The sequence below is a fragment of the Cuculus canorus genome, chromosome 25, assembly GCF_017976375.1.
Source record: "Cuculus canorus isolate bCucCan1 chromosome 25, bCucCan1.pri, whole genome shotgun sequence".
Taxonomy (NCBI): domain Eukaryota; kingdom Metazoa; phylum Chordata; class Aves; order Cuculiformes; family Cuculidae; genus Cuculus; species Cuculus canorus.
In genome coordinates this window covers 94,774-119,319 of record NC_071425.1, presented here as the reverse complement: position 1 = coordinate 119,319, position 24,546 = coordinate 94,774, and the positions used below count along the sequence as shown (strand labels likewise).

The following is a 24,546-nucleotide window of genomic DNA, read 5'->3' as shown; positions in this document are numbered from 1 at the left end:
GATGAAGAAGGTGCACCAGGGTGGCAGCAAGTCAGCATGCTCCTACTGAGGCACTCTGGTGTGCAAACCATCACTTGCCTCATCCACAGTGTTCATCCAACAACAGCTGAACAGAGGCCGACTGCTCACCTTCCTTGCACTCGGCTCAGGTTGTGTTCCCGGTCAGTGCGACCCAAGGCTTGGCCCTGCTCCTGCAACACGATGTTAAGCCAGCTCAGGCACCCCTGACTCAGCCAGGACATGTGCAGAGCTAGGAAACACTGGGACCGCTGGCTCAGTATACTCAGCAGCGGGGGACAGGAGGGACACCCAGGATGGCTTTTAATTGCAGAGGACACCTGAGGAGGGTAAGCTGGCTTTCATGCACAAGGGACACTCAGACTACATACACGTCTCCATACTATGGTATGACCACCAGTTTCCCCAACTGTTTCTTACTTTCAAGGAAGAAGAAAGCTCCTTTCCTCACCAGCACTAGCAGCTACAGGGAAGCAAAGCCTAGGCCAGGCTGAACTTATGACAAGACACGTCACAAAGTGAAAGCCTGGGACATGACAGCCCCACTGGAGCCAGTGATCAGGCACATACCTGGTGTGAGGATCTCTTGTACTGCAGTTTCTCCACACGAGTTGTTTGCACGCAACAGACATCGGGATGACAATGTTGTTAATATCGAATGAACTTTCGCCTCTCCTCCTCCTTGCTGCTGTAACATAAAGAGAACAACAATGTGAGAAAGTGTTGTAGGTTTCATTATGTTAAGTAACTGACAGAAAAAGGATGTGGTCTCATACAAAATGGCCTTGTATGACCCCATGGAACCTTCAGAACCAACAATTCGCATCAGAATGGAGTTCACCTACTGCTTGCTGGAATTCCTCTTTTCAATAAAAACCCTTAGCTTGGAAGGCATATACAAGCGCAAGGGCTGTGGTGGCCTGCAGGCACTGGTGGTGCATGGGCGTGCTGAGGTTCCATCCATCATCTCCACACTGCCCCCCGCCACTGCACAGCCAGGCGGATCAGGAGATTGATCTGGCTGACGAACAGACCCCAGCAAGAAAAGTCTCCCACATAATCCAGTCTCTACTGTCAATGTAAAGAACGCAGACAGAACAGGAACAAGGGAAGAACTGTGCTGTTTGGAAAGAGCACCCCTCCTCATGTCCTGCAGGGGTCTGGATCCACCACAGGTGACACCAAGACAGATGAGGAACGTAAAGCAGTCAGACAGGAGCTCACTTGCACTTTTGACAGCTGCACTAAGCCAAACAGCTTTCATCCATATTACACTTCTTGATAGGAATAGATTTTCTATGACAGAAATAAGCTCCATCCTTATCTATTTAAACTTAGTTGAGCACTGGGTGCTTTCCTTCCATCTGCCTACCCAAAACCCTCCCCCAGGCCTGTGACAGCAGCACTGCAAGCATAGTTTGATACGCAAATGGCCTGTCTTCTTAACACCTCAACACCTCTCCAATTTACCATGCTCTCCCTCTCCTTTGATCCTTGCAGATTTCAGTGCAAAAACAAGCAGGAATCCAGCTGCCGGGGACCTGCCACAGACAAACCCCAGGACCCCTGTGAAGCCAGACAATGACAGAGTGGGTGAGCAACTACCACTATGGCAGCAAGACAATTCCAACGTGTCACTGTCAACAGTGATGCTGGACCCACCATTTGGTCTCTGTTGGCAACTGTGCCAGACTGACATGCTTGAATCCAGGACCTGAACCTTGCAGCCAGAGACCAGACCTCAGCACCTGCAATGCTTTTGCAGGACTCAACTGCTGAAGGAAAGACAATTTGTCTTGTTTTTCTGAATGAGCTTGTGAAAAAGCACTAGAAAAAGCAGCAAGAGAAGACTAAGATATGTGTGCAAAGCACACAGAAATGTCATCTTGACATTCTACAGTTGCTGAGAAGAGCTGTCCTCTTCTTCAAACATCTAGCACATTCAAACCAAACTAGCACTGCTTGCTGGGTTCTTCAGACACTCTGTGCCACCATAGGGTGCTTCAGTGATGCCACAGCTTATGACTCAAAAGCAAATTCTGCAGTGAAGGAACTCAGCCTGGACCATGGCAACCCTGGAGCAACATAGCTTAGAGCAAAGACAAGGGCACAAAAAAGTTGAGCTGGAAGTGGAGTCCTCAGCTCTGCCATGAACAGATGCCTCTTAACCACTCTGGTTTCACCATCAGGTTGGAGGAAATCTGCTCTGTTATCCTTTGGTCACATACAACTTAGGCTATGGCACAAACTATTAACTGGAGTGGTCAGACAGAGGCCAAGTTCTTCACTGGAACACTTAAACAGTTCATCAGAATTCAGTCCTTTTATCAAGGGCTTCTGTTAACATGGGTCAGGCACTGACGACGTCTGGCAGAGAAGCTGTGTTATCGATCCATCCCAGAGCACAGCAGGAGGGAGCTATGGTCCTGCTCACTGACAACTTTTAGACACAGCTTCATCAAGGTCCCCATCCTTCAATTTTTTGAGGCTGAGTCTCAGAAGACAGTATGAGTTAGGGAACTGCTGAAGTTTGCATACAGATGACAGTTAAGATCCCAGCCACCCAGACATACCACAGTCCTGTGATTCAGTCCCAACCCCATTTACAGCCTCCTGTAGTCTCAGGAGCTATCTCAGTGTTGTACTAGCAGCAGCACAGAACTGGTGCTCCGTTCTTCAACTTCTCTTCCCAGCATCCCCAGACAATGTCAGAAATCAAAACTTGGACATGGAGCAAAGCCAGGGGACTAACGAGAACAGGAACGTTTACCAGCAGCTACTGAGCTGACAGTGAACACATAATTGCAGCTGACTGGCTTTTGGCACAGCCAAAATCAATCCAGAACCCTCAGGAGACCCAAAGTCAGAGTTTAAAAGGCCAGCACTCCTACCATCTGCTGAAACAATGAGTCCAGCAGGGTAAGAGAAATATTGAGCACCCTCACGCTGAAGATGCCTGAACCGCTTGTAAACTGAGACTGCCTGGGGGAGCTGAGCTCAGAAACCTCTCCAGAAAGGCACCAGATACTTACAGTTGTACTGGAGGTACCCTGTGAACTTGCACTGGCAGGAGTGGAGCCTTCTGAAGAGGTGGACAGTTGCCGTGCTAGAGGGCTGTGAGGTGTGGCGGTCACAAGCTGCTGGAAAGTAGCTTGGGCCACTGCTGTCTGTGTGATGCTTCAACACTGCACAACGAGGAAGGCGGAATAAACGAGGAATGACATTAGCAAAAATAACAATGGGGGAGGAGGTGGATAGAAAAGGGCCATGTGCACCAGAAACAGCCAGTGCCGAGGAGCACTTTGCATGAAAAAGAAGCACCTTCTGATGGTGGCTGCCAGCCTGGGAGGCCCTGGGGGAAGAAGCAGTTAGAGTACACAAGGCATTGCTGCAGTGATGATAAGGCCCAGAAGCAGTGTGTTCCCCCTTCTCCAAGGTCAAAGTGGGGGAGAGGCTGAATATGCAGCAAAGCCCAAGCTCCCCCCAAGAGAGCTGGCCATGGGAGCCTACCTTCACTCCTCTCAGATGAGCAGTCTCGCAATCGCTTTTTGTCATGGGCAGGAGGCTGGACAAGCGAGCGCTCTGGCGCTCTCTCGGCCTTGGACACGGCCGTAAAATCATCTAAAGGTGGCCTGTGTGCCTTGTCTGGTTGGATTTTTTGATGTGAGCGCTCTGAGGAGGGGAACAGAGAAAGAGCTATGAAACATCTGTTTTCACCTCTCTTTCTGTTGGCACAGGAGACTTGGGCAGAGCTTACAAGCTCTAGAAATCAAGACCGGTCGGGCTCAACACCATCAGGGCGCTGGAGAGACACAGTCAGAGCAGAACAAGCTGTAGTACTGCTCGTGCCATTGTGAGCACAGCCTCAGACTGAGCAAGAAGAGGTCCCTGTGTACTGAGATCAGCCTGAACATCAACACCTGCCCACACCTCACTTTCAGACCTGCCCTGTGATACCACGGCCTCAATCCTGAGACCTTAATGTGAAAGGTCTCCTGCACCTCTTTCCTCCCAGATTGTATGGCTGTTGGGTACAAACCAGAGCAATGTTTCTGCACACGGCGGAGGTAGGGAGGACACTTACTGGCTGCAGTGAAGAAGGAGTTCACCAGCTTGTGACGGTCCTTACGAGCAGAGTCAGACAGGCTGCTGGTAGGCATGGGAGCTCTGTGCTTGAGCGAGAGCTTTTAGGAGGTTTAATTTTCTCGTAGGGTTTGTTCTGCCACTGAGACTTCAACATGCTCTGGAAGTGCAAGCTCATCGGCACATCTGCAGAGGGATACGAAATATATCCATGATCATTGTACACCAGCAGTCGAGCTTTGACATACCACCTCTCTGCTCTTCTCCCCTGGCACAGACCAGCAGGACAGGCAGCCCAGCATAAGCTCACACTGCCACAAATGGAGTTAGAAGCACCAAGATGAGCATCACGGCACAAACATCCCTCCTCCACATCTGTTAAGCTCAAGCAACACTTTCACAAGGACTCTGAAGCAACCCTGAGCAGAGATGAACCTTCCCAGGCCCTGCTCAAACGATGAAGCTCTTTGTTCTGCAGAGGGGATGTGGAGGCAATTAGGAGCTGCCGTGGGATTTAGAAACTGCATCTAGATGATCTCAGAGGGCAAGGTGAAGAGATTCAAGCCCTGTCAGGAGTCTCAACGGGTCGTCTCTGAATGCCTCCTGAATTTCCCCAATGCCAGGGACTGGGAAAGGCCAGGCAGGCCCAGGCAGACGAAGAGGATGAATAGAGTTGGCTGAGGGCAGCTGGAGTTGGCTGTTACTAAATGTGAGACCTTGATTCTCAGGGGAAAGGGAGGACATCTGCACTTCAAGCACCTTGATGGTTAAGGCTGTGATTTAGCCCCATCCCTGTGCTAAGGAAGAGCTATCACAGCGCAATGGTAGCTCTACTCATTTATGGACACGTATCCCAAAGAATAGAGAGCGGACAAGCCAGGCCCTAAGGACACTGCCAACAAGACTGCAACAGCACCGTGTTGAAATGGTCTCAGTTGGGGAAAATGGCCTTCTTTCTGGTATTTTTTGCTTTCTCCTGAAAATTCTTCCAATCTCAGCAGCCTGCACATCTGTAGAAGGAGACAGCTTGAGGGGAGGGGGAAAACCCAAGACAAAACAGTCAGCAGAAAACAAATTATTTGCTGGCTTGTCACTGTCCTGCTGTCAGGATCTGTGCAGCAAGTGACACCATCACTCCTCCTCGCCGAGCAGTGCAGGCCTTCCGGGGACCGACAGATGGCAACCACCCCCAGCCCGAGCACCCCAGCCCTCATCCTCTCTGCCAAGGTTATTACATCATCTGAAAATTCCCAGTGAGAAAGCAGATGAACCAGAAAAAAAGCTCAACCCTGAAAGGAAGGGGAACAAAGCACTTAGGAAGCACAAGTGCAAGGGGTTAAAAGCCACGATGCCTGCACCCCACTTGCCAGAAGAATAATGATCTTTTTCCTCCTGCTGCTCCTGGCAATTTTGCCCTTGGCTAGAAGCAAAGGGGGGCTGTTAGGACTGGAAGAACCCTGGAGAGAGGCTCAAAGTGAAAGTCAGCACACGCTCCCAGCTCAAGGCCTGGCTCCACCAAAGCAGCCTTGCAAGCTCCCCCAGAAAGTCTGACCTGAGCCTCTGTCCAGCGACCCAGTCAGTTTGCTTTCAAGGTGAGCCCCCAGAATAGTCACCAACAGCAACCCGGATTAATACTGCAGGCAGGGAGACACTGCGATGCAGACCAAGAATGCCAGGCAGAGCCAAATCCCTACCTGGACAGATGTTTGGACAGAGAAGTATCCCCACCCCCAAACCCCAACCCTAGCAAAACTACATTAAGCAGTAGTCAAAAACCAAAAGTAGAACCAAAGTCAGTCAGGGGTGGGGGGGTGGGGATGAGGATGGGCAATTCTGTACTGCTGTTTTAAGCTTTACGCCATACAGTTTCAGAAACTAAGTTCTCAATCTCATGCAGCCAGAACAGGTCTCTTAGCATGGAGTTGGCTGCAGATGGCCCTGGGAAAACAGAAAGTGAATACGTGGTGAAATAATGTGACTGGTGGCCACGCTGCAGTAGCACCCAATGGGTTTTCTCTGTGCTGCCCATTCTATTTGATCTAACACTGTAGACAGAGGATTACAAGCGCAGTGAAATCAGAAAAGACATTTCTGCTTCAGGAGCTCAGTACGTTAAATTCCCTAGCAGAGCCGTGTCTTAGGGGGTGGGGATTTCGTTTTTAAAAATAGCACCAATTTGCTGTTTCAGTCTGTTTTAAATATAGTGCAAGTGAAAGATGCCAGATTAGTTGCTCCCAGACACCCTGTGCATTTCCTGCTGTCACAGGAAGTTTGTGCAAAGCTGGAATCTAAACCCAAACACACAAACTAGCCTGGTGTCTTAACTCAGACCATACGCTTTACACCCTTGTCAGAAGCAAGGACAGATGCCTTCCTCCCAGCATTACCAGTGATGTTTTGCACCTCAAGCAGCCAGGTGCCGCTAGCACAGAAAGGAGCTGCTATGAGCTCTTTACTGCCTGGTTCATTCATTTGTGTATGTTGCGATCAGGGGAAAAAGATGGACAGATGGACACTGATCTTAGGAGGCGATGGTTTTTTTGGGAAAGAACAGGCTTGTGTTTGTTTGGCAGCTTAGCAAAGCAAACACACCATGGAAACTACTTCTTTTCCCTTGAGAAAAGTCCCTAATTATGAAATTCGTAAATACCCCACTGTCAGAGATGTCAGTTATTCCTCTTAACGATGATTAACTCTGGTACTGTAACAAAGGGAAACTAGTGTCTTAGTGGGAACATACCTACCATAGCCTCTGCCCCAGGAAAGATCACATATGTCCTGTGACTTACACCAATCCACTAATAATTTTATGCAGACAAATAAACTCCATGGAAAACAAATGCTTCTTGAGTGGTTTACAGCTGCACAGAGAGCAGCCCAGGGCCAAGGCCCAGTGCAAACTCCCAGGCCACTGCTTTGGTTTTCTCCACTTTAAGCAAGGCTCTAGCTCAAGGATCCATAATGACAACGTGCACAGCAGAGAAGACTTCAGGTACAATGCCTTCCCAGACCCTTCTACTCCAGTAAATGCTCTGCTCTTGAAAATACTTGGAGATGCACATACTTGGTCATATGCAACCAGATCCGCACTCCTCTGGAAGCGCAGGACAGAGAAGCAGGCCCGGGAGCACCTCCAAGCATCCCTTGCAGCCCACCTCAGGCCCCAGTCTCACAATACCCCTGGCAGCTTTGTGGGTGCTGTGCTTACCGTCTGGGAACGGACAGGACAGGATGAATACAGGAATCCAGCTGGGAGAGGCGCTCCAGCAAAGGAGCATCATACTGTATTTCCAGAGTTGCCGAGCTTCGAGTGCCACATAGACCACAACAAGGGTTCACATCACAGCTACAACGCACCAGGCTGTTACGATGGACCTGGGAAGGGGACAGAGAAGAGTGTGAACATATCAGAGGTCAACAAGTCCAAAGGCTCTCTTCATGCTTGATAGCTCATGAAAAACATCCTAAAGGCTGTCGGGTTTTTTTTATACTTTGTACAAAACTCGTTTGTTTAGGCTGAGATCAGTAAAGGGCACATTCACTTTGCATAAACAGCTGGAAAGTATACTCACCTGCATCAGACAATTTAACATCTACTAAAATTGACCTGAAAGGTTCGATTCTATCTGTGTTGAAACCTCATTTGCACAACACCATGAGGGAGCACTATTTGGTTGTCAGAAAGGGGGAAAAAAGCCATTTTTTGAGGTTGGATGGGGCAGAGAGCCATCACTATATATGCCAAGGAATGAACCCTACATGTGCCATCTGTTACAGAGACAAAAAAGGTTGTTTCCCTAAACCAGGACAGCCTTTCAGTTCACAGTTATCGGACTCAATTTGTATGAAACCACTGCAGGCAGATGCAGAACTGGATGTAAATCCCATACAGAGAGAACAGCCTGCGATTCCCCATCAAAACGTGAGGATGTATCAAACCAGATCCTGCAGAAATCTGCTGTGACTCTAGTATTATTACCAATAATTTCCATTTAAGATCTGAATGGTGGAACGATGATCATACCCCATAACGTCTTAGCAAATAATGCTTGAACTGGAAGGCTGCAAGTATCCTTGAACGGAAAGAGCTAGAGTCCCACTCACAGTTACAAATCAAGAGAAACGACCTAAAATACATCAAATATAATTCAACAAAGGCAAATGCAACAAGCGGACACTTCAATGACTAGTGAAGACAAGGAAGCGGTAACCGAGCAGCAGTTCTGCCCAGAGTGTCTGGTGGTTTTTATGGATCAGCAAATGAGAATGAATCAGCAGTGTCATACCATGACTGAGGATTAACACCCCATGAGGCTTTACAATAAGGACAGCTGTGTAAGACACATGAGGTAATCCTACTGCTCCACTCGGTGCTGCTGATGTCAGCTAGAGGGCTGCACCCAGTTTGGGGGCCATATTTCAAGAAATGTGTGCACCAAATGGAGAGGAAAACAACAAAGAAATTACAAGATCCAAACTAATATGTCCCATCTGTAAACCCAGAAAGGCCTACGGCATGTTTAGTGCAGAGGTGACCACATTACAAATTACCTCATCAACTTTCACACTTCAGGGAGAGCTTCTGGAGCAATGAGGGGAGCCAGCAAGACTCAAGACTACCAGCCATGACTTTAAATTGCAGCCAGAGGCAGCTTATGTTAGAAATTTAATTTGTTTGGGTTTTGCTATCTGAAAAACAAGACTGGCTAAGCACTCGCATAAGCTGGCCTAGGAAGTTTAGACAAACTGTCTGGCACGGCAGGAAGATGAAGCCTTCTGCTCTGGGGCGTGGGGATGCTGTGGTGACTGCAAGAGATCCCTTTCCATCCTGTTCCTCAAGATCTATTTGCAACCCAATGCAGGCTAAGGACCCACTCAACCTTTAAGCCTTTCCTACAGGGCATCTCCTGACTTAAAAATTTCAAGTGATGTTGCATTCAGATTAACATGGTAGGCACACGGTTATGAATGATCTCTACTGAAACAGTCAACTCTCTGGTTGTAATTTCTGGTCACAGCAATCCACAACAACTTGATGCTAACAGGGGAGTGTGGTCAACTGGACATGCTGTTTCTGGACCATGACCCAGCTGCTCCTCAGCTTTCTCTCAAGTAACTGCAGGAGCCCACACAAATCCCCTGCTATCTGGCACATCTTCTATCCCTTGGAACTGATCTTTTGAGCCATCTCTGATTATCAAATGCGTTTGATGAACACAGCCAAAACCTAAAAATTAACAGGTACTTCTTCAAACACCAAGTGCACATGACAACACCACCTACAGGACAGTTTATAATTTTCCAGATCACTGAAGATCTTTCAAGCAGTCATCGCAGAGGTCTACCAGAAACACCCTAGATAAAACTGCAGATGAATAACCAGCTAAAGCTAACTCAGCTGAGCGAGAGCCCCTTTTGCTCAGAAAAATGTTGCTTTTTGAGCACCTCTTTAGAGCTCTAGCACCCACATAGTGAAAGCCTCAAAACCTTGTGGTAAAGTGTGACTTGAAACACTGACTCAAAGGGTAAGTGGATTTTTGCCCTCTATGGTTCTGCAATCATGACAGCTGCATGAACAGAAAAGGTCCTTATTTCTTCAAATTATCTATTCTCCAACCGACAGCTTACAGCATTCTTAAGAGAAACAAAAGAGGATGAAGCATACACCATTCCTTACATGGGGAATAAACTGTATTTCCACTGAACTGAATTCTGCCTAAGGACAAGGGAAGATGATGTGGAGAGGAGCATAAAATAATAAAAATAAAACAACAGGAAAAGTCATGGCATTCAGTGATTTGAACTTGAGCAGCGGAAGCGGACACAATCACCTCAGCATGCCTTTTGCAAGACATCCCACACACGTCTGTCAGGTGACTGCCGTCTTCCTTTAGGCAAGCAAGCAGTGAATTCCTAGTGTTGTGGTAATTTCTGTGCTCAGTTAAGGTTTGACATTTCAGAGCTCCTTCAACTGCTCAGACTGTGCCATATTGAACAGTCTGTGTGGACTGAAGTTCACCTCAGGCTGGCTGGTTTGAGAAAAGAAAACCCACATTGGAGCTCAGGATTCTCTTCCCCTTTGACAGCTCATAAGAGTCTTCAACAAATTAAAGACTACTCCTTCGTTCTCCTTTACTTCTCCAACAGCCTTTGAAGCCTCACCTGTCCTTCTCTTTCTCCTCATTTTTTCTTCCCTCTCTTAATCAACCACAAACATTCCCAGAGCAGGGAGACCTCTTCATGGAAAGAGCAAAAGCAGACTGGATATCAACACATCACCACCTCACCAGGCTCCTTGGTGCAGAGCTTTTAAAAACCCAAACAGCACTAACCTTTTTGGAAAGAGGCATGATGCTGCTAGGTCGAACAAGCCGTCGCTTCTTACAGCTCAGTAACTGGGCGCGTGCGAGCTGCTACATAAGTTCCATCCAAAGATGAAGAAAACCATGTTCAGTCGTTGCTTTTTATGCGAGAGTTCATCAGCTTCCTGGCCATCTCCCCTGAGTGGTTCTGCCAGGCCAGGCTGAAGGACTGCCCATAGGAGAGGAGAAGACAAAAGATACCATTATTTATTCGACCATCCCACCTCAGCCAGTGGTACCAGTCAGGTTCAGGATTCAGAACTTGGCAAACACTCTGAGTTTAAAGCACTGCAGTTTCACCAGACAATAACTTTTATTGAGCCCACTCTATTATTTGCTTTTATGTTGGTCACTTTCCACACTCCCCCACAAGCGACCCCTTAACACAAGTTCTGATCAAAAAACAGCATTTAAGGCTAGACAGAGATCAAGACCAAAAGCCATTCTAGACCTGGACAGTTTTCATCCTAGAGTTCAGCTTCCCCCAAAATTACAGCTCAGGGCATCTTAAGACAATAGGTTCTTATGAATCCAAATGCCAGAGAGCACAAGATAGAGAACACACATGAAAAAATTAAACCTCAATATGACTGATTCTGATTGGTATTGAGAAACTATACCTCTATCTGCTCTCAGCAGTGACTCCAGAAAGGTGTGATATTAACATCAACCTTTCTGTTTTACTGCACAAGGACCTTTCCTGCCCATTACACAGTAACCCTGCCCTACGTGGCATCAATACACCATGACACCTACCAAATACCAGCATAGCTCCTCATCTTCAGAATCTTTTCAGGTATATTTTACAAGTGTTTCATTTCTAAAAATGCAAAACATTAAAGCCTTGTAGCATAAAGCTCTGCAGTTCAAAGGCTACAGGCATATAAGGCGCTCTGTCATAGCCTGCAGTCTTTCAGCTGCAGCAACAAGTATGGTGATGAGTGCTTTCTGTGCATGTTCCCACTGCACTGGCGAAGCGTCCTTTGCTCCTGGAGGCATTAAGCCAGTGCAACAGTCCTGGCAATGCTTCTCCAACTGCTCTCAGAACATTGAAGCACCACACATTCAAGGGTTTTCAAGTGGCCTGACCCTGAAATCATCCCATAACGTAGGAAAGTTTCTTTCACTTACACAACAACAGTGGCCTTGAGAAAGAAAGAATTCAGGAAGTCTTACTCCCCAAATCAATGCAATTTCGGTTCCTCAGTATCTCCAGAAAAGCGAGCAAGGGTCAAAGATACTTATGCAAAATAATTGCAAGAGGGGCACTTGCACCATTGAATCACACAGTTTGCAAGTATATTAAAAATACCCATAAAGAAACAGTTTTGAACATGCTTGTTGTATGGTTGCTTGCAGGGCTCGTTCATGTAAACACAGCTTGGTTTAATACCATTTTCAGAAAAACAATGCAGCAGAAAACCTCAAGCAAGCAATCTCCTCCAAAATGCTCCCACGCATAATCTACTACTACCAAACTTTTTCCAAAAAGAAACCATTTCTACTGTTCCCAACACAGTCATTATCCACCACCACTCCACAGGCTGGATTCCAGGGACTCTGTCAAGATAAAAAATCAAGCTCTTCCCAGAGTATGCAAACAGCTTACGTGTTAATAACTCCATTGACGGGTCTTGGTGCTCCACAGGGCTTGGCAGGAAGGGATTCAGGAGTACTTGCAGCAGAAACACCAAAGTTCTCGAGTGGCTGGGATCTGGGAACACTCTATGGAAGGACAAGAAAGATCATAAAATAATTTAAAGAGCTTTTAAAATAGCCACAGCTTCTTTATTCCCAGCTTTTAGTTGAGGAATCTGCACCACTGCCATGGGTTTCCACATGTTCCACGTGTGAACAGGAGACATCAGGATTTCTTATGGAGCAAGAAGATGAATACAGAAGGCCACTTTCAATGTGAGAAACAAAGGACTTCAATTCCCCTCAGGCAACCACCAAGGAGCATGAAAGATCGAGTTCTTTACAGAGATTTTAGCATTTTGTCTCAATAGTGCAAAGAAGTCCATAACCACCTGTGAACCCTGCAGGTGCCTTCTGAAGTGTGCTGTTGTGCTCTAGGCCACACGGCTGCAAGCTCTCCTCTAAGCACACAGGGGAAAAACGGGAGGAGAGTGAGAGCAGAACAGACTTGCAAGACTGAATTTGCATTTTCACAAAATACCTGTGCAAACACGGTCCAAATAGCACTTTAGAAGTATTTCAAATGAGTATGCACACAAGCCATGGGTTTTGGATATAAGCAGACCCTCTATAGAGCTAAAACGGCCTGATAAACACAAAACCTGAAACATCTTTTTGGCAGAGTAAAGTAAGCAAGAACAAAGCTAGACACAGAGCTCCGCAAATCCATTCTGCCTTAGGTGTGAAAGGCAATCCCTTGCTCTGCAGTGAGCAGCAGTCCCTGTGCAGCTGCAGCACCAAACATCTCCCACAGCCTCACAAGTAGCTTCAACAGGGGGGCTACCCTCACTGCGTTCAAGGACAAGGACACAAGGCTTTGCACCTCCGCCAGCGATGTTCCTGCTTTCTGCCCTGCCAGTGTGGTCCAGCCCCCCGGCAATCATCATCCCAGTTTTATCCTCGCAGATTCATTTTATTTTCAGACACACTCCTCTCAGGGCTAAACCACCGTTTTCTTCCTATGTCCCACTGCCAGTGTCTCTCTGGCTGGTTTTCTCCCTCTGGAAAAGGCAGCGGGGCATTTCAAGTACGATCAAAAAAAGACCTGACTTGTCTACACAGCCGTCCCGTCAGCCAGGCCCCTACTCATCACACACTCCATCTCAAGAGCATCAGTACTGCATCAATTAAAGCCCTTCCTGCAATCGCTTCCCCACCCAATAAACTGAAATCGGTATGGCAGTGCTGGACTAAAGGTTTCCAGAAGAGCAGAGACTTCACTCGCCAAAGGAAGAGCAATTTCTATCAAGACAACTTCTGCCCGTTGCCTGTCTGAAGAATTTTGCTGGGTTTTCTACACTTCTGCTAAAGCAGAGGTTGCTCTAGGGGACGAGCAGACAGGATCAGACCAACAAGCTCATCTCTGTTATGCGGTCTGAGCACACAGACATAGAAGTGAGATCAAATTGCACCAGAAACATTACACAAGCACAACGCGGCACCCTGGTGAGGCAAAGTCCGTGCAGGAGCTGAACATTTTCCCTCTGGTTTCCAGAAGCCTGGCAAAGCTGAGCCTTCACACGACATCTCTGCCAAAGGTACCCACGGTTCAGGGCGGCAAAACCCCATGACTCATAAGCTCTTACGAAAATACCCTTGAAATAAGGTATTAAATTTCCTTCTTCAGTAGGTGTGTTGAATGAGGAACATCTCCAAGAGCTGTCTCTGGCTTAGTGGTTCAAGGAAGGAATAGAGGGTGACTCCTCTTGCTTCCTGCAGAGGGGTTGGAAAGCATGAATCCAAAGCCTACTTATCAGAAACAGCCTGGGCTCACCTTATCACAGAGAGGATGGTTGCACCCTAACAAGGCCCCGAGGAACCTTGCAGTCCCCGAGGACTGCAAGAACTGACATTTCCAGTGTTCAGAGCTGTGGCAGAGGTCTTGCACCAGCTCCCCCTGGATGCATTCCAAATTGCCACGCCTTTCTCTAGGGCTGGCTGGGCCACGCTGGGATCCAGAGGAGTGTTCTTCACACCAGGATCACATCAACATTCCAGCCTGAGCTCTTCTGTGTTTTGGGTATGTACGGAGTCTGGAAGTCCAGGTCTTCAGGATCCCTAGGACTCTTAAGGGGTGTTAAAGATTCCGCTTTAGCACACCGGCTTGTGCACGTGAAACCAAGAGCCTGTGGACCACCAGGGACTTGTGGAGCCATAAAGCAGTTGTGTGCCAGCATATCCTCTGTACTCCCAAAGAATCCAAACCAAACTAGATAGGTTCAGACCTTCACCTATGACTATATACAAACCCCTAACACAGGGAAAGCCTTACCAACGCATTCCCTCAACATCTTGTCTCCTTTACTATTAAAAATGTGACCTGCCTCTCTGTCGTCTCCACTAGACTAGCAAGACACCATAAACCAAGATCCACAGCCAAGTTATTTCTTCAGGACTTTGTGTTATTCCCATCTTCAGGAAAAAATACTTATTTCTCTACTGAGCTTCCAGTTCCCAAGTGACATTCCCAGGCCTTCTTTGCAAAGCCCTTCCCTCCACTTATGAGAGGACTAGTTCCTCCTAGGGATTATTAGTCACATCCCATGTATCAGGCCAACGGCCGAGGACACATACCTTGCATTTACACTGGCCAAGGGAGGTACCCATGAGCAGATGAAATCCAAAGAGGAGCTGGAGATGAGAGGGGTTGGATTGCTCTCCTTATTCCATGCTATGGACCTATCTCTTACTCTGCCAGTTTGGAGAAAAAAGGAAAAAAGCCTAATTCTAAGCAGCCTAAAGACTGCCAAAATGAAAAGCATCTCTCCAGGAGAGGCCTGATACCCTTCCAGTAAGTGTCCTAACACAACAGGAATGGTCTCTGGACTAAGCTCTGGCTCAGAGCAGCTCAAGGCTGTGACTAAACACTCCACCCCTATGAGCAAAGCCTCGTGAAGCACAAGCCCTCTGGCAGCAGGGTGTAGGAGTCGGGGGCCTGAAGGCAGCGTTTCTGGTGCTGACACCCCCAGCACAGCTACAGAGGAGCGGGCAGTGTGGAGTGATGTGTGCATCCACCAGCAGCTACATATGGAAGGGGAATAAAAAGTGTGTATCAGGAGTTGTTACTCTCTAAAATGGCAAGGATAACTGCAGGAGTAGCACCAAGAAGGTGCCAAGTAGGAATGTGCAGCCTGCTTCACACCAAAAATGCTGGTTTTCACTGCTCTCAGTGTCTATTACTTGTGTCAGTGTTACCTCAAAGACCTGCAAGAGAGATTGGATTCCCATTGCGCTTGCCCAGCTGTAATAGAAGTCCCCGTCTGAAGAGCTTACGCCCAAGTGAAAGGGATGAGAAAAGGAAAAAGCAGGAAACGAATAAACGCAGCAATAGTGAAATGGCTGTGAGTGGCACAACCAGACAGCACTGGCCACACAAGTTTTTTCTTCTCCATGCATCAGAAACCCACAGAAATTTTCTATTCTATACATATAGAGAAGATGTCTAAGACAATCTAAAATAGGACAATACGGTAATTTTGTAAGTACATGGAAAATATCTTTAGCATGTAGGGACAGGGATGCAATCCTTCCATCTGCAGATTCCCAGGTCAGAAATACACTCATGTCAGATAAACACAGTGATTTAAACAGATAAAGAAGAAAATATTCTTCCTGTCACTTTCAAATTTGACTATTTACCTCCATTATCAGCCTGCAATTTACAGATTAGCTCCCAAATAGCAGCCAATCCATCAGTGCAGGAGCATGCTGTTTCTGAAACAAATCAGAGCCCACTGTCAGTGCACTTATTTATTATTCTGAGTACTTTTTGGGTTAAAGCATGAAAAGTGGGGTAGGGGGAGTGCACAGGACAGATGGATGTAACTGCTCAAACCCAGGCACTATATAACACTTGCGATTCAACCCCGATAGGCAGCCTCCTCTCACTCCTCTGGCATGACTTTGTTGATGTGAAGCACCATCTCCTTATCGCAGTCATGAGCAGAACCTGTTCATTGTACCACATTACATAGAGGAGTCTGTGGCTGAGCTAACCTGCTCATTACAGACTTGAATTCCAAACATGTATCTGTAAGCCAGTGTCAAGCGAGGAGACATTTTATTACAATCACTGATAATAACTCCTTTGCGGTCCGGTGTTAATAAAAAATTACACAGTATTTCAGATTATCATTCCATATTGGGAAAACTCTGCCAAAATCCTGCCAGTGGTAGAAGAAAACACTCGAAGAACAATTTTACAGTCACTTCTAATTAAGTTTTTTATCTGCATCAACTACACTCAGCATCGGTCTATGAAATCCAAGCACTCCCTCTGCAGTGAGGCTCTGCTTCTCCCCAGATGTGGCATTAGTGTGAAAAAGCAGGAGCGCCACGGCTTGGTAGCAGGAGTTTGAGCCACGCAGGGACCATGCTCCTCCTTGTACTACACCACAACTTCAAACCCCTCCATTTGAGTATGTTGATGCGTCCCACAGGATCAAAAGTAATCACAGCCAGGCTGAACAGTGCAATCAAGCCTTCAGTATGTGGCCTACATCTCTGCGATAAATAATAACCTGGCACTCTGCATAGTTTCCAGTGCATCTCACTGAACTCATTAGTTCCCTTTCCCAGGGCTAACACTCAGGCAAATATTAACAGCCACATCTTCAGAAACCTTTGCTAATTGTGCTGCTCTCAGTTTGAGGTACTTTTTTGGTAGAGGGAAAGGATGTTAGGATTTTTAAGCTTCACAAAATGCTAATGCACGTTACAAAGGCACCCTGAGAAATTCTGTTCTAAAATGTGTTTAAATTATATTGTTCATTAACTCCAAAGTAAGCTGGGAGGGGGCGCAGACCAACAGATCAGCAATTCTCATGTGAAGTGCCACAGACAGATGCTTCTGCAGGTGGCCAGTCCCATGCCAGACATGCAGTTCGAGCATCTTTTGGCTTAAAGGATCAACCTTCCCTACCCAAAATTCATGATCATGATGTATCTGGATCCAGTCACTTCTATTGCTGGCACTTACCAGCCGGTCAGCCCCAGGTTCCAGCTTAACTTCAGCACTAATAGGACGAGACGCATCATCTATTGCAGGTTCAGGGGGTGATGCTTCACCAAGAACTATCAGCCCCTGCAAAAGAGGGAAGGGAACAGGAATTAACTGTGGGTGCTTTGCTCTCAGCAGGGAAACTGCACATACCCTGTCGCCCAGAAACTACAGCCACCACATAACAAGGCTGGTATTCCTACCACATTTTTTCAGACATGATGTCAAACCCCAAATGTTGCTTGGATATTCCTGATATCTAAGCTGAACACGGAGAGGGAAGGACGGCAGCTAAAGCTGGATCAGACACCTTCAGCTCATTAATAGTAGACAGTTAGCTTTCTCTCGGGCAAAACTGCTGAAACACTGCTGCTGTCCCATTTCCTATCCCTTCCGCCCCTCCTGTAGGTGAGGAGGCCAGCAGAACCAAAGAGCACGCTTTGGTATAGCTCAGCGCAGGAAGCGACTGCTTTCATCATACAGAGTAGAACTCACCATCACAGCCAAACAAACCATTTTGAATGGTTGCCAAGAAGCTACAGTCAAACTTGTTACTTTAAGCAGATTTTTTCAAAGAAGTGATATTTACAAAATTCAATAAGGAAATAAAAACACTGAGAGACAAACCATTGCTAAAAAACTAGCAGGACAAAGCACAGTGGCAAAGCACTATTTTATCGGGCTTAACATATGTTGTCTTGGGTATGTTTTACTCTAAGTGAAGCTTATTCTAAAAGGCAGAATTGCGTTCTCTCTGAACAACACAAAGTAAAATAAAATCATTATAAGTACACATATTCTGAGATATATTATAACAGAACAGGCTAAAACATGCAAGGTATTAGAGAGAGCTGGCAGAACCTACAGGCCATGACTATAGTCCAGGATAAAGATAAGCCAAGATAAGTTTGTGATCAGTCAAACAAAGAGCTATGGAAGGGCTGCTCAGATTAAGAACAGGCATCTGAAAACAATTTAGATGGCTGCACAGTATGGCACAGGAAAGCCTGGAAAGGAACCTGGACACCTTATCCAGAGAGAGAAGAGCACTACAAGGCTTTCCTCAAAGTCCACAAAGTCAAATCTGGCATTTAACTGTGCATCACCCACTGATGCCACAGCATGTGGCTGCTGAAGTCCCTTTACAGGCTGATCTACACAATCTGCTATGTAACAGATCAGTGCCTTCCCAGGAAACAGTGGTATCCTACAATTCAGGGATACGCTAGATAAAACCAAGCAGTTCATAAACTAAATACAACTCTACGTGGCCTCTGAGCAGCAATGAGGAAGTTGCCACCTTCTAGAATAAACATGATGATCATTTTTCTAGCGTTTTTATGATATCCCAGAAGGATGTTTAGTGGATGAGGTGCGGCTGGAAGTCTAAACTAAATTAAACGCTGCTGTGCTTTTCCTGCACTCTCAAAAGTTCCCTCTCTGAAAGCAACCCATTGCATTTTGCCACTGCTTCTAGAAACATCCTCAGGCACACTTCATCGAAGTGGTTGGTCACCTCCAGATGTCAACGGCAGGAGACAGTGACTACGAGAAAGGGAGAAACTGTGGCTGAACTCAAAACTGGAACAGAAGGAACTCCTTCCATCTGACGCTCCAGAAAGCACCTGGGCTTCTCATCTGCTCAGCCCAAGAATGAGATGAGGAAGCACGGGCATCAGAACATAAACAGCCAAGGAGTTCTGCCTTCAGTTTAAAGGAAGAGGAAAAATAGGGCTGCTTCCTTGCCCCTCTGCCAAGGGACTAATGGGTGAGGAAGAGGACTGGCACACATTAAGACACATCAGAAAGAGGCTGAGTGTCCTCAACAGCCCTGCAAAAGGACAGCAGCATCTCTCATCACACCCTAAACTCGACATACCACTGCAGACACAGGAAAATCACGCGAGAGCTGCAAATTCCTCTGACATGAGGCTCCTCCTAACTCCAATCCCACCCTTACCATCATGCGTTTCTCTTGATTCAGTAGCTCCGACCAGTGCAGAGCCCTCCCCACGGGACACAAGCTGCACACAGATCAGACCAGAAGCTTGAAGGGAACACAGCAAACCTGTCTTGGATCATCTGGGAACAAGCCGATCGGGGTCTGCAGAGATGATGTGCAGAAAAATCCCGTCTTCAGAGTTCTGGTCGCTGTATTTCAACCAATTCTGTCGCTACACAAAATCCCTGCAGGAGCCCTTAATTTAATTTACTTCTTACTCCACCAAAGACTGAAACTCATAAAAGACACAGAAAGAAAGGAAAAACATTGCTTGTTCCTTTTCAGATGCAGACCATCTGCCACCCACACATGTGGGGAGATGCAAAGACTCGTGGGGAGGACCAGCACCCTGCAGCCCCACCTCAAAAAGGTCCAACAAAGCACATGCATGAAAGGAAACACAACAATGCTTTCGCGGGCATTCAGTTCCTTAAATTAACTGTACACACTCTACAAAACCAACACAAATCGAAGGCACAACAGTCTGCTATTTTTAAATGCCAGAAAACACAGAACTTTACAACTAACTTTGAAGATGTGCTTGTTGATTTGTTGTTTTTGTCCATATCTCACCAGGCTCCAAGTGAGCTGATCCAAATGCACTGAAAACACAATTACTGCCAAGACACCTAAGGAAGCCGTGTACCCTCAAAACAGGTAATTTTTGACTGCCTAGTCCTTCGCTCGCTTTGACGATGCTATGCATCTTTCCTGACGGGTAAATTGGGATATGAATCTAAATGAATAAAGGTAATTAACCTAGAAAAAGGATAAAACAGAACAGCAATTTTCAATTTCTGCAGCAGCTCCCTTTTAATCTTCTTGTGGCCAAGTAAGCCAGAGTCAAGTTATGCTGGTAGAAAAATGGAGGTGTTTCCGAATTCCTTAAGTGTTATCCTCACACAACTAGAAGCAAACTCCACTCCAAGATGATTCCTGTATCACTGAGCCATGCACTTGTTTCTCTGGTCTCCAATACTCATCCTCAAAAGATTGCTTTTAGAAATTGTACTCAGAGCTTGTCATTGAAGAAACGAGAACTCATTTCACAAGGCATCTGTGAGCTCGATGACACCAGGACACCGACAGATAGGTGCGAGTGGTTATCTCCACTAAGTCCTACCAGAAAGAGGGGATTTGATACCCGCTTTCTTCTTCAGGCAGAGCAGACTCTGCCAAATCCTCAACATCTGAACTCCTTTCTCCACTGCAAGGGGCATGCTTCATCTTAAATTCAGGTGTTGGGTTAGCGCAGTTGAGAAGTTCTTGTTTGAACAAATAAAAAAGATGACATCCTGTTTTCCAAAGCCCCAGCCACGCTTTTCAATTCTCACACAATACTGAGATGTTCGCCTTTCGGATCCAGAGACTGCAACTTCAGATAAAAACACACGGGATGTCGACAGCATAACCAGGCCATCTCACAAGTCTGTCAAGTTGCCATCATCTGGTGAAAGCACCAAATCTTCCACTTCATGAGTTTTTTCATTTCTCCCGTTATTTAACTTCCAGCATATAAATGTTTAGCTATTTTGTATCTTACACTTAGAATCTTGCATGATCAGCTTTCTTAAGACAGAAGGAAGACAATTCTTTCCAAAACTGGTTCATTTATTTGACACACAGTCCACTTCCCAGAAGCCTTTCGCTCTCCTCACGGTAACGTGTTCCATTTAGCAAGCCATGGTCTTCCACCCAGTGACGTGGAGACCCCAATCACTTTAGCCTGTTCTTTAGCCTGTTGAATTACACAGTTACATACAAGCCCTGTTTCCCTCCCCTGTCTGTACTTCCCACCTGCCTGGAAGACTCATATCCACCACCCTCCAAGCACCACACGTCTTGGGAAAAGCATTTGCTGGACTTTGAATTCCAGAGGATCTGTAGTTGATGCGATACCATGAGCCTTCTTGCCACAAACTCCAGACATTCTTCCCTCCAAGGCCTGGCATTTAGACATGCACACCTGAGCAAGTCTCGATAACAGTTCCTTCCTCATTCCTTCTCTGCTCTCCCCTGTTGTCCCACCATCTCAGAGCAAGTCTGAAAAAAATAATTCCTTCCACAAAGGGCAGCACCTAGAAACAGTACTTTTTTTATGATAGACTCAATTTTAAGCCTGTGTTATGTGACAGCATAACATTCACAGTTCCCTCTCCTGCCTGACAAGTCTCTTGTTAAGTTGTTCCTTACCCCTACCTTCAGCTATTCCCAAAAAGAAAGAACAGAAACCTGTTTTTGGTTTTTTTTTTTAAATCAAATAAAAAGAAAGGCTTGAATGACAGAGAACAGCAACTATTTTGTTCAGTACCCACAAACTGACTCTAAAGTAAGACATTATTCTCTTCGTGTCACCATAATGAGCCAGGGAAAAGGGAAGAGAATTACACTCAGCCTATGACAAACAGCATCAGAATTAGTTACAAATGTGCAATATACTTTCTGAGAGATGCAGGGGGGAAAGCATCACGCTTTGCATATTCACCCCCCACGGCATCAGAAAAGACAGCCATGGAGGCAGGCAGAGTCAAATTACACGCATTCAAATGCACTCCTGGTCCTCACCTTATTGGCTCTGATCTGCTTGTAAATGTCCGTTTGCTGCCGGATTCGGTATTCCAGGTCTGAGACGTGGGCTTGGAGCCAATTCCAGCGACTGACGATAGCTGCACGGTCTGCTGCCCATCTCCACTCTGCCCTTCGTCTCCTGGAAAAACAGAAAGGGGAAGGGAGGGATTATTTTGAGTGTGATTTTAATTATACAGCCTGCAAAAAAACCTGAGTAGAACTGACAGCCAGATCAAAAGCTACACGCTGAATGGCAGGACTGATACCATCTAGGCACCGCTAATAATTACCAGTCAAACTACAGACGTGCTATAAAAGCCATGCTTCCACAGAGCAGTACTAACAACTTTTGGTACCCGGTGACTGAAGTCCTGCCTATGCAAGCGTTAAGATTTTATTCCATATTCAGCTGGCCACATCAGCCAGACCCGTTTTTCCAAGTCTTGGAGAAAACAAAACTTATCTGCCCTACCTTCCTTGACACAGCCTCTTCAATAAAAGACCTCTGTCACCAGACACAAAATATGCCTGAACACCAGCACAGACCAGGTGGCCACAATTAAAACTCAGTGGCAAATTTTACAACCTGACATCCTTCAGTTTCAAGAGCAACCACCACAGAGCTACCAGCGCCTTGCACAACCTGCTGTCCTGCAATAAGGAGCTGCAAAGGAAAGCAGGCAGCGCTAAACATGATTTCACATCTGCCGGCTTGACTGAGCAAAGAAAGAGGCCAGGAACATACATCAGAGAATTACCAAGTGAGTGACTCCTCCAGCTCTCCGAGGCGCAATGTGAGAGAAGGCAAGCACGTGTAGGTGCACTGGGGGAACCCACACACTTTGCAACTCTTGACTGATTTCCTACCTTTTTTATCTCTGCTGCAAACACAAAGTACAGTTCTGCAGGAGCAGAAATCTGTCCTCACTGGTGCATGCATTCCACCATCGCATTTCACAGTCAACTGTCACAAAAATGCCATTGCTCCCTACAGCCACACTTCAGGGCAGAAAGGAACATGACAGTGGTAAGATACATACAAATCCACAGCTCTGCTTTCGAACATTAAAAGCCTTAATATTACAAGAATATACCCTAAGCATCCTGATTCTGAAGGACAAGTACGAAGGCTACCAGGAAAGGAAGAAAATGACAATATGGTGCAGAAACAAGAACATTAACAAAAAGTGCACACACAAAGCCGTTGCCACATGTGGATGTTTAGTAATTAAGAAATAAATCACAAAATAATTCCCTTTGCTCATCCATCCCTCCTTCTGGAACATTTTTGAACCCAGCAAGAGCACATGGGGCGGGAGAGCCACCACAATGTCCAGATTTTTCTTCCAGAATCTAACCAAGAAGCCTTCCGCTGAGATTAACCCATTTACTTCAAAGCTGAATTACAGCCATTACGGCAAAAGCAGCACATGGTAAAAGAGATTTAATGCTGAAGCACCGTAGCTGCAGAGACAGTAAGCAAGAGTAATAATCAAGTTCTTAGAAAAAAAAACCCGACGTCCTGTGTGTGCATGCCATTATTTTGGTGCATGGCAACCAAACACACTTGCCCAAAAAAACCCCACCACCAGCATTACTGCAAGTTTCAAATTAACTAACAGAAATACCCCACGAAGGAGGAGCTGGTTCCTTCCAACTGCAAGCAAAACCACAAATTTAGAACAGGACACATTCTCCGTATTCTTGCTGGACTCCTGGCTGCGTGAGCGGCATTGCATCAGTGCCAGTTTAGGCCAGATTTCCACTGAATAGGCAGCTGTATCTGCTGCCTACAGTCCTTCCAGCCCTCTCCAAGACCATTTTCAAATCACTTTCAGGAGCTTAAGTCCTTCTCTCTGGAATATTTCCCCGTGTAATGTGCCTGCTCTATTATGATCAATACTGACCTTGTGTTTGGTGGAAATTTTATTACTTATTGTAGATAGATGCCAAAGCACGGGCAGATATTAACCCTCCAATGTTTATCGTGAGGATGCAGCCAGCAGAGCCCAAGACAAACCGTGGCCCAGGCATCGCAGCTGGGCAGGGGTCTGATAGACCCCACCAGTAAGACCGAGGGACTACAGGGCTGAGCTGGGTTACAGTGGGCTAAGCAGTTGCAAGCACCACCCAGCCACGCAGCTCTGATCCAGATCACCGGCCCCACTATGCTTCACTCTGCTCCAAGGATGATGTCTTGCAAGCTTTATGGTCCCTCCTCCTCACCAGGGATTGCCAGGCTGATCCCAAATGGCGAGAAACCTCCCCCACGACACCAGAGGTTAGAAAAGCTATATTTGGGGAGCAAATCTTTCCCCTCATCTCTCAGAGAGAAGTTTCTCTGAGCATCACTGGAGAAGCAGTGCTGCTCTGACTCCATCACCCCTAAGACTGACAGTGTTTTCCCCACAAGGCTTTCCAGAACATGCTACTTCTCTGCCAAGTTTTGGTGAAATTCAACCGTACTCTCATTTCAGCACCTAGCAGCAATTTTACTGGAGAAGAGTTCATCTTTCTTTATAGCTTAAAGACAGGAAAGACCTCTGCAATGGCTGTGTCTGCTCTTATGGCATCTTTGGCATTTGTGGATGCAACAGACTATCCAGATGCCTAGAAAGCTGAGGACGCTTAAGCCAGATCTCAGCAGGCTTCAGTTTGCCCTCTGGGGATCCATGTAGCACTAGGAATTTCTTTTTTTAAACCAGGTAAAAGAAAGATCAAAAGCTGTTAAGAGCACCTCCAAACCACCAGCTCCTCTGATCGCCCCTGCAACCTTATAAAGCACCTATGCCTGCTGAACAATACTGGCCTGCTCT

At 46.5% G+C, this 24,546-nt stretch overlaps 1 protein-coding gene across 1 annotated transcript in view; it reads right to left on the bottom strand.

Moving 5' to 3' along the window:
* The window catches only part of KANSL1 (KAT8 regulatory NSL complex subunit 1), an 83,320-nt gene that overhangs the window by 5,729 nt on the left and 53,045 nt on the right, over positions 1–24,546 (bottom strand). Inside the window, 14 exon segments of the mRNA XM_054088227.1 lie at positions 602–633; positions 636–706; positions 3,047–3,141; positions 3,143–3,203; positions 4,103–4,207; positions 4,210–4,287; positions 7,310–7,319; positions 7,321–7,476; positions 10,434–10,493; positions 10,495–10,542; positions 10,544–10,624; positions 12,066–12,188; positions 17,140–17,244; positions 21,728–21,869. Coding sequence (XP_053944202.1) covers positions 602–633; positions 636–706; positions 3,047–3,141; positions 3,143–3,203; positions 4,103–4,207; positions 4,210–4,287; positions 7,310–7,319; positions 7,321–7,476; positions 10,434–10,493; positions 10,495–10,542; positions 10,544–10,624; positions 12,066–12,188; positions 17,140–17,244; positions 21,728–21,869 — 1,167 coding nt within the window.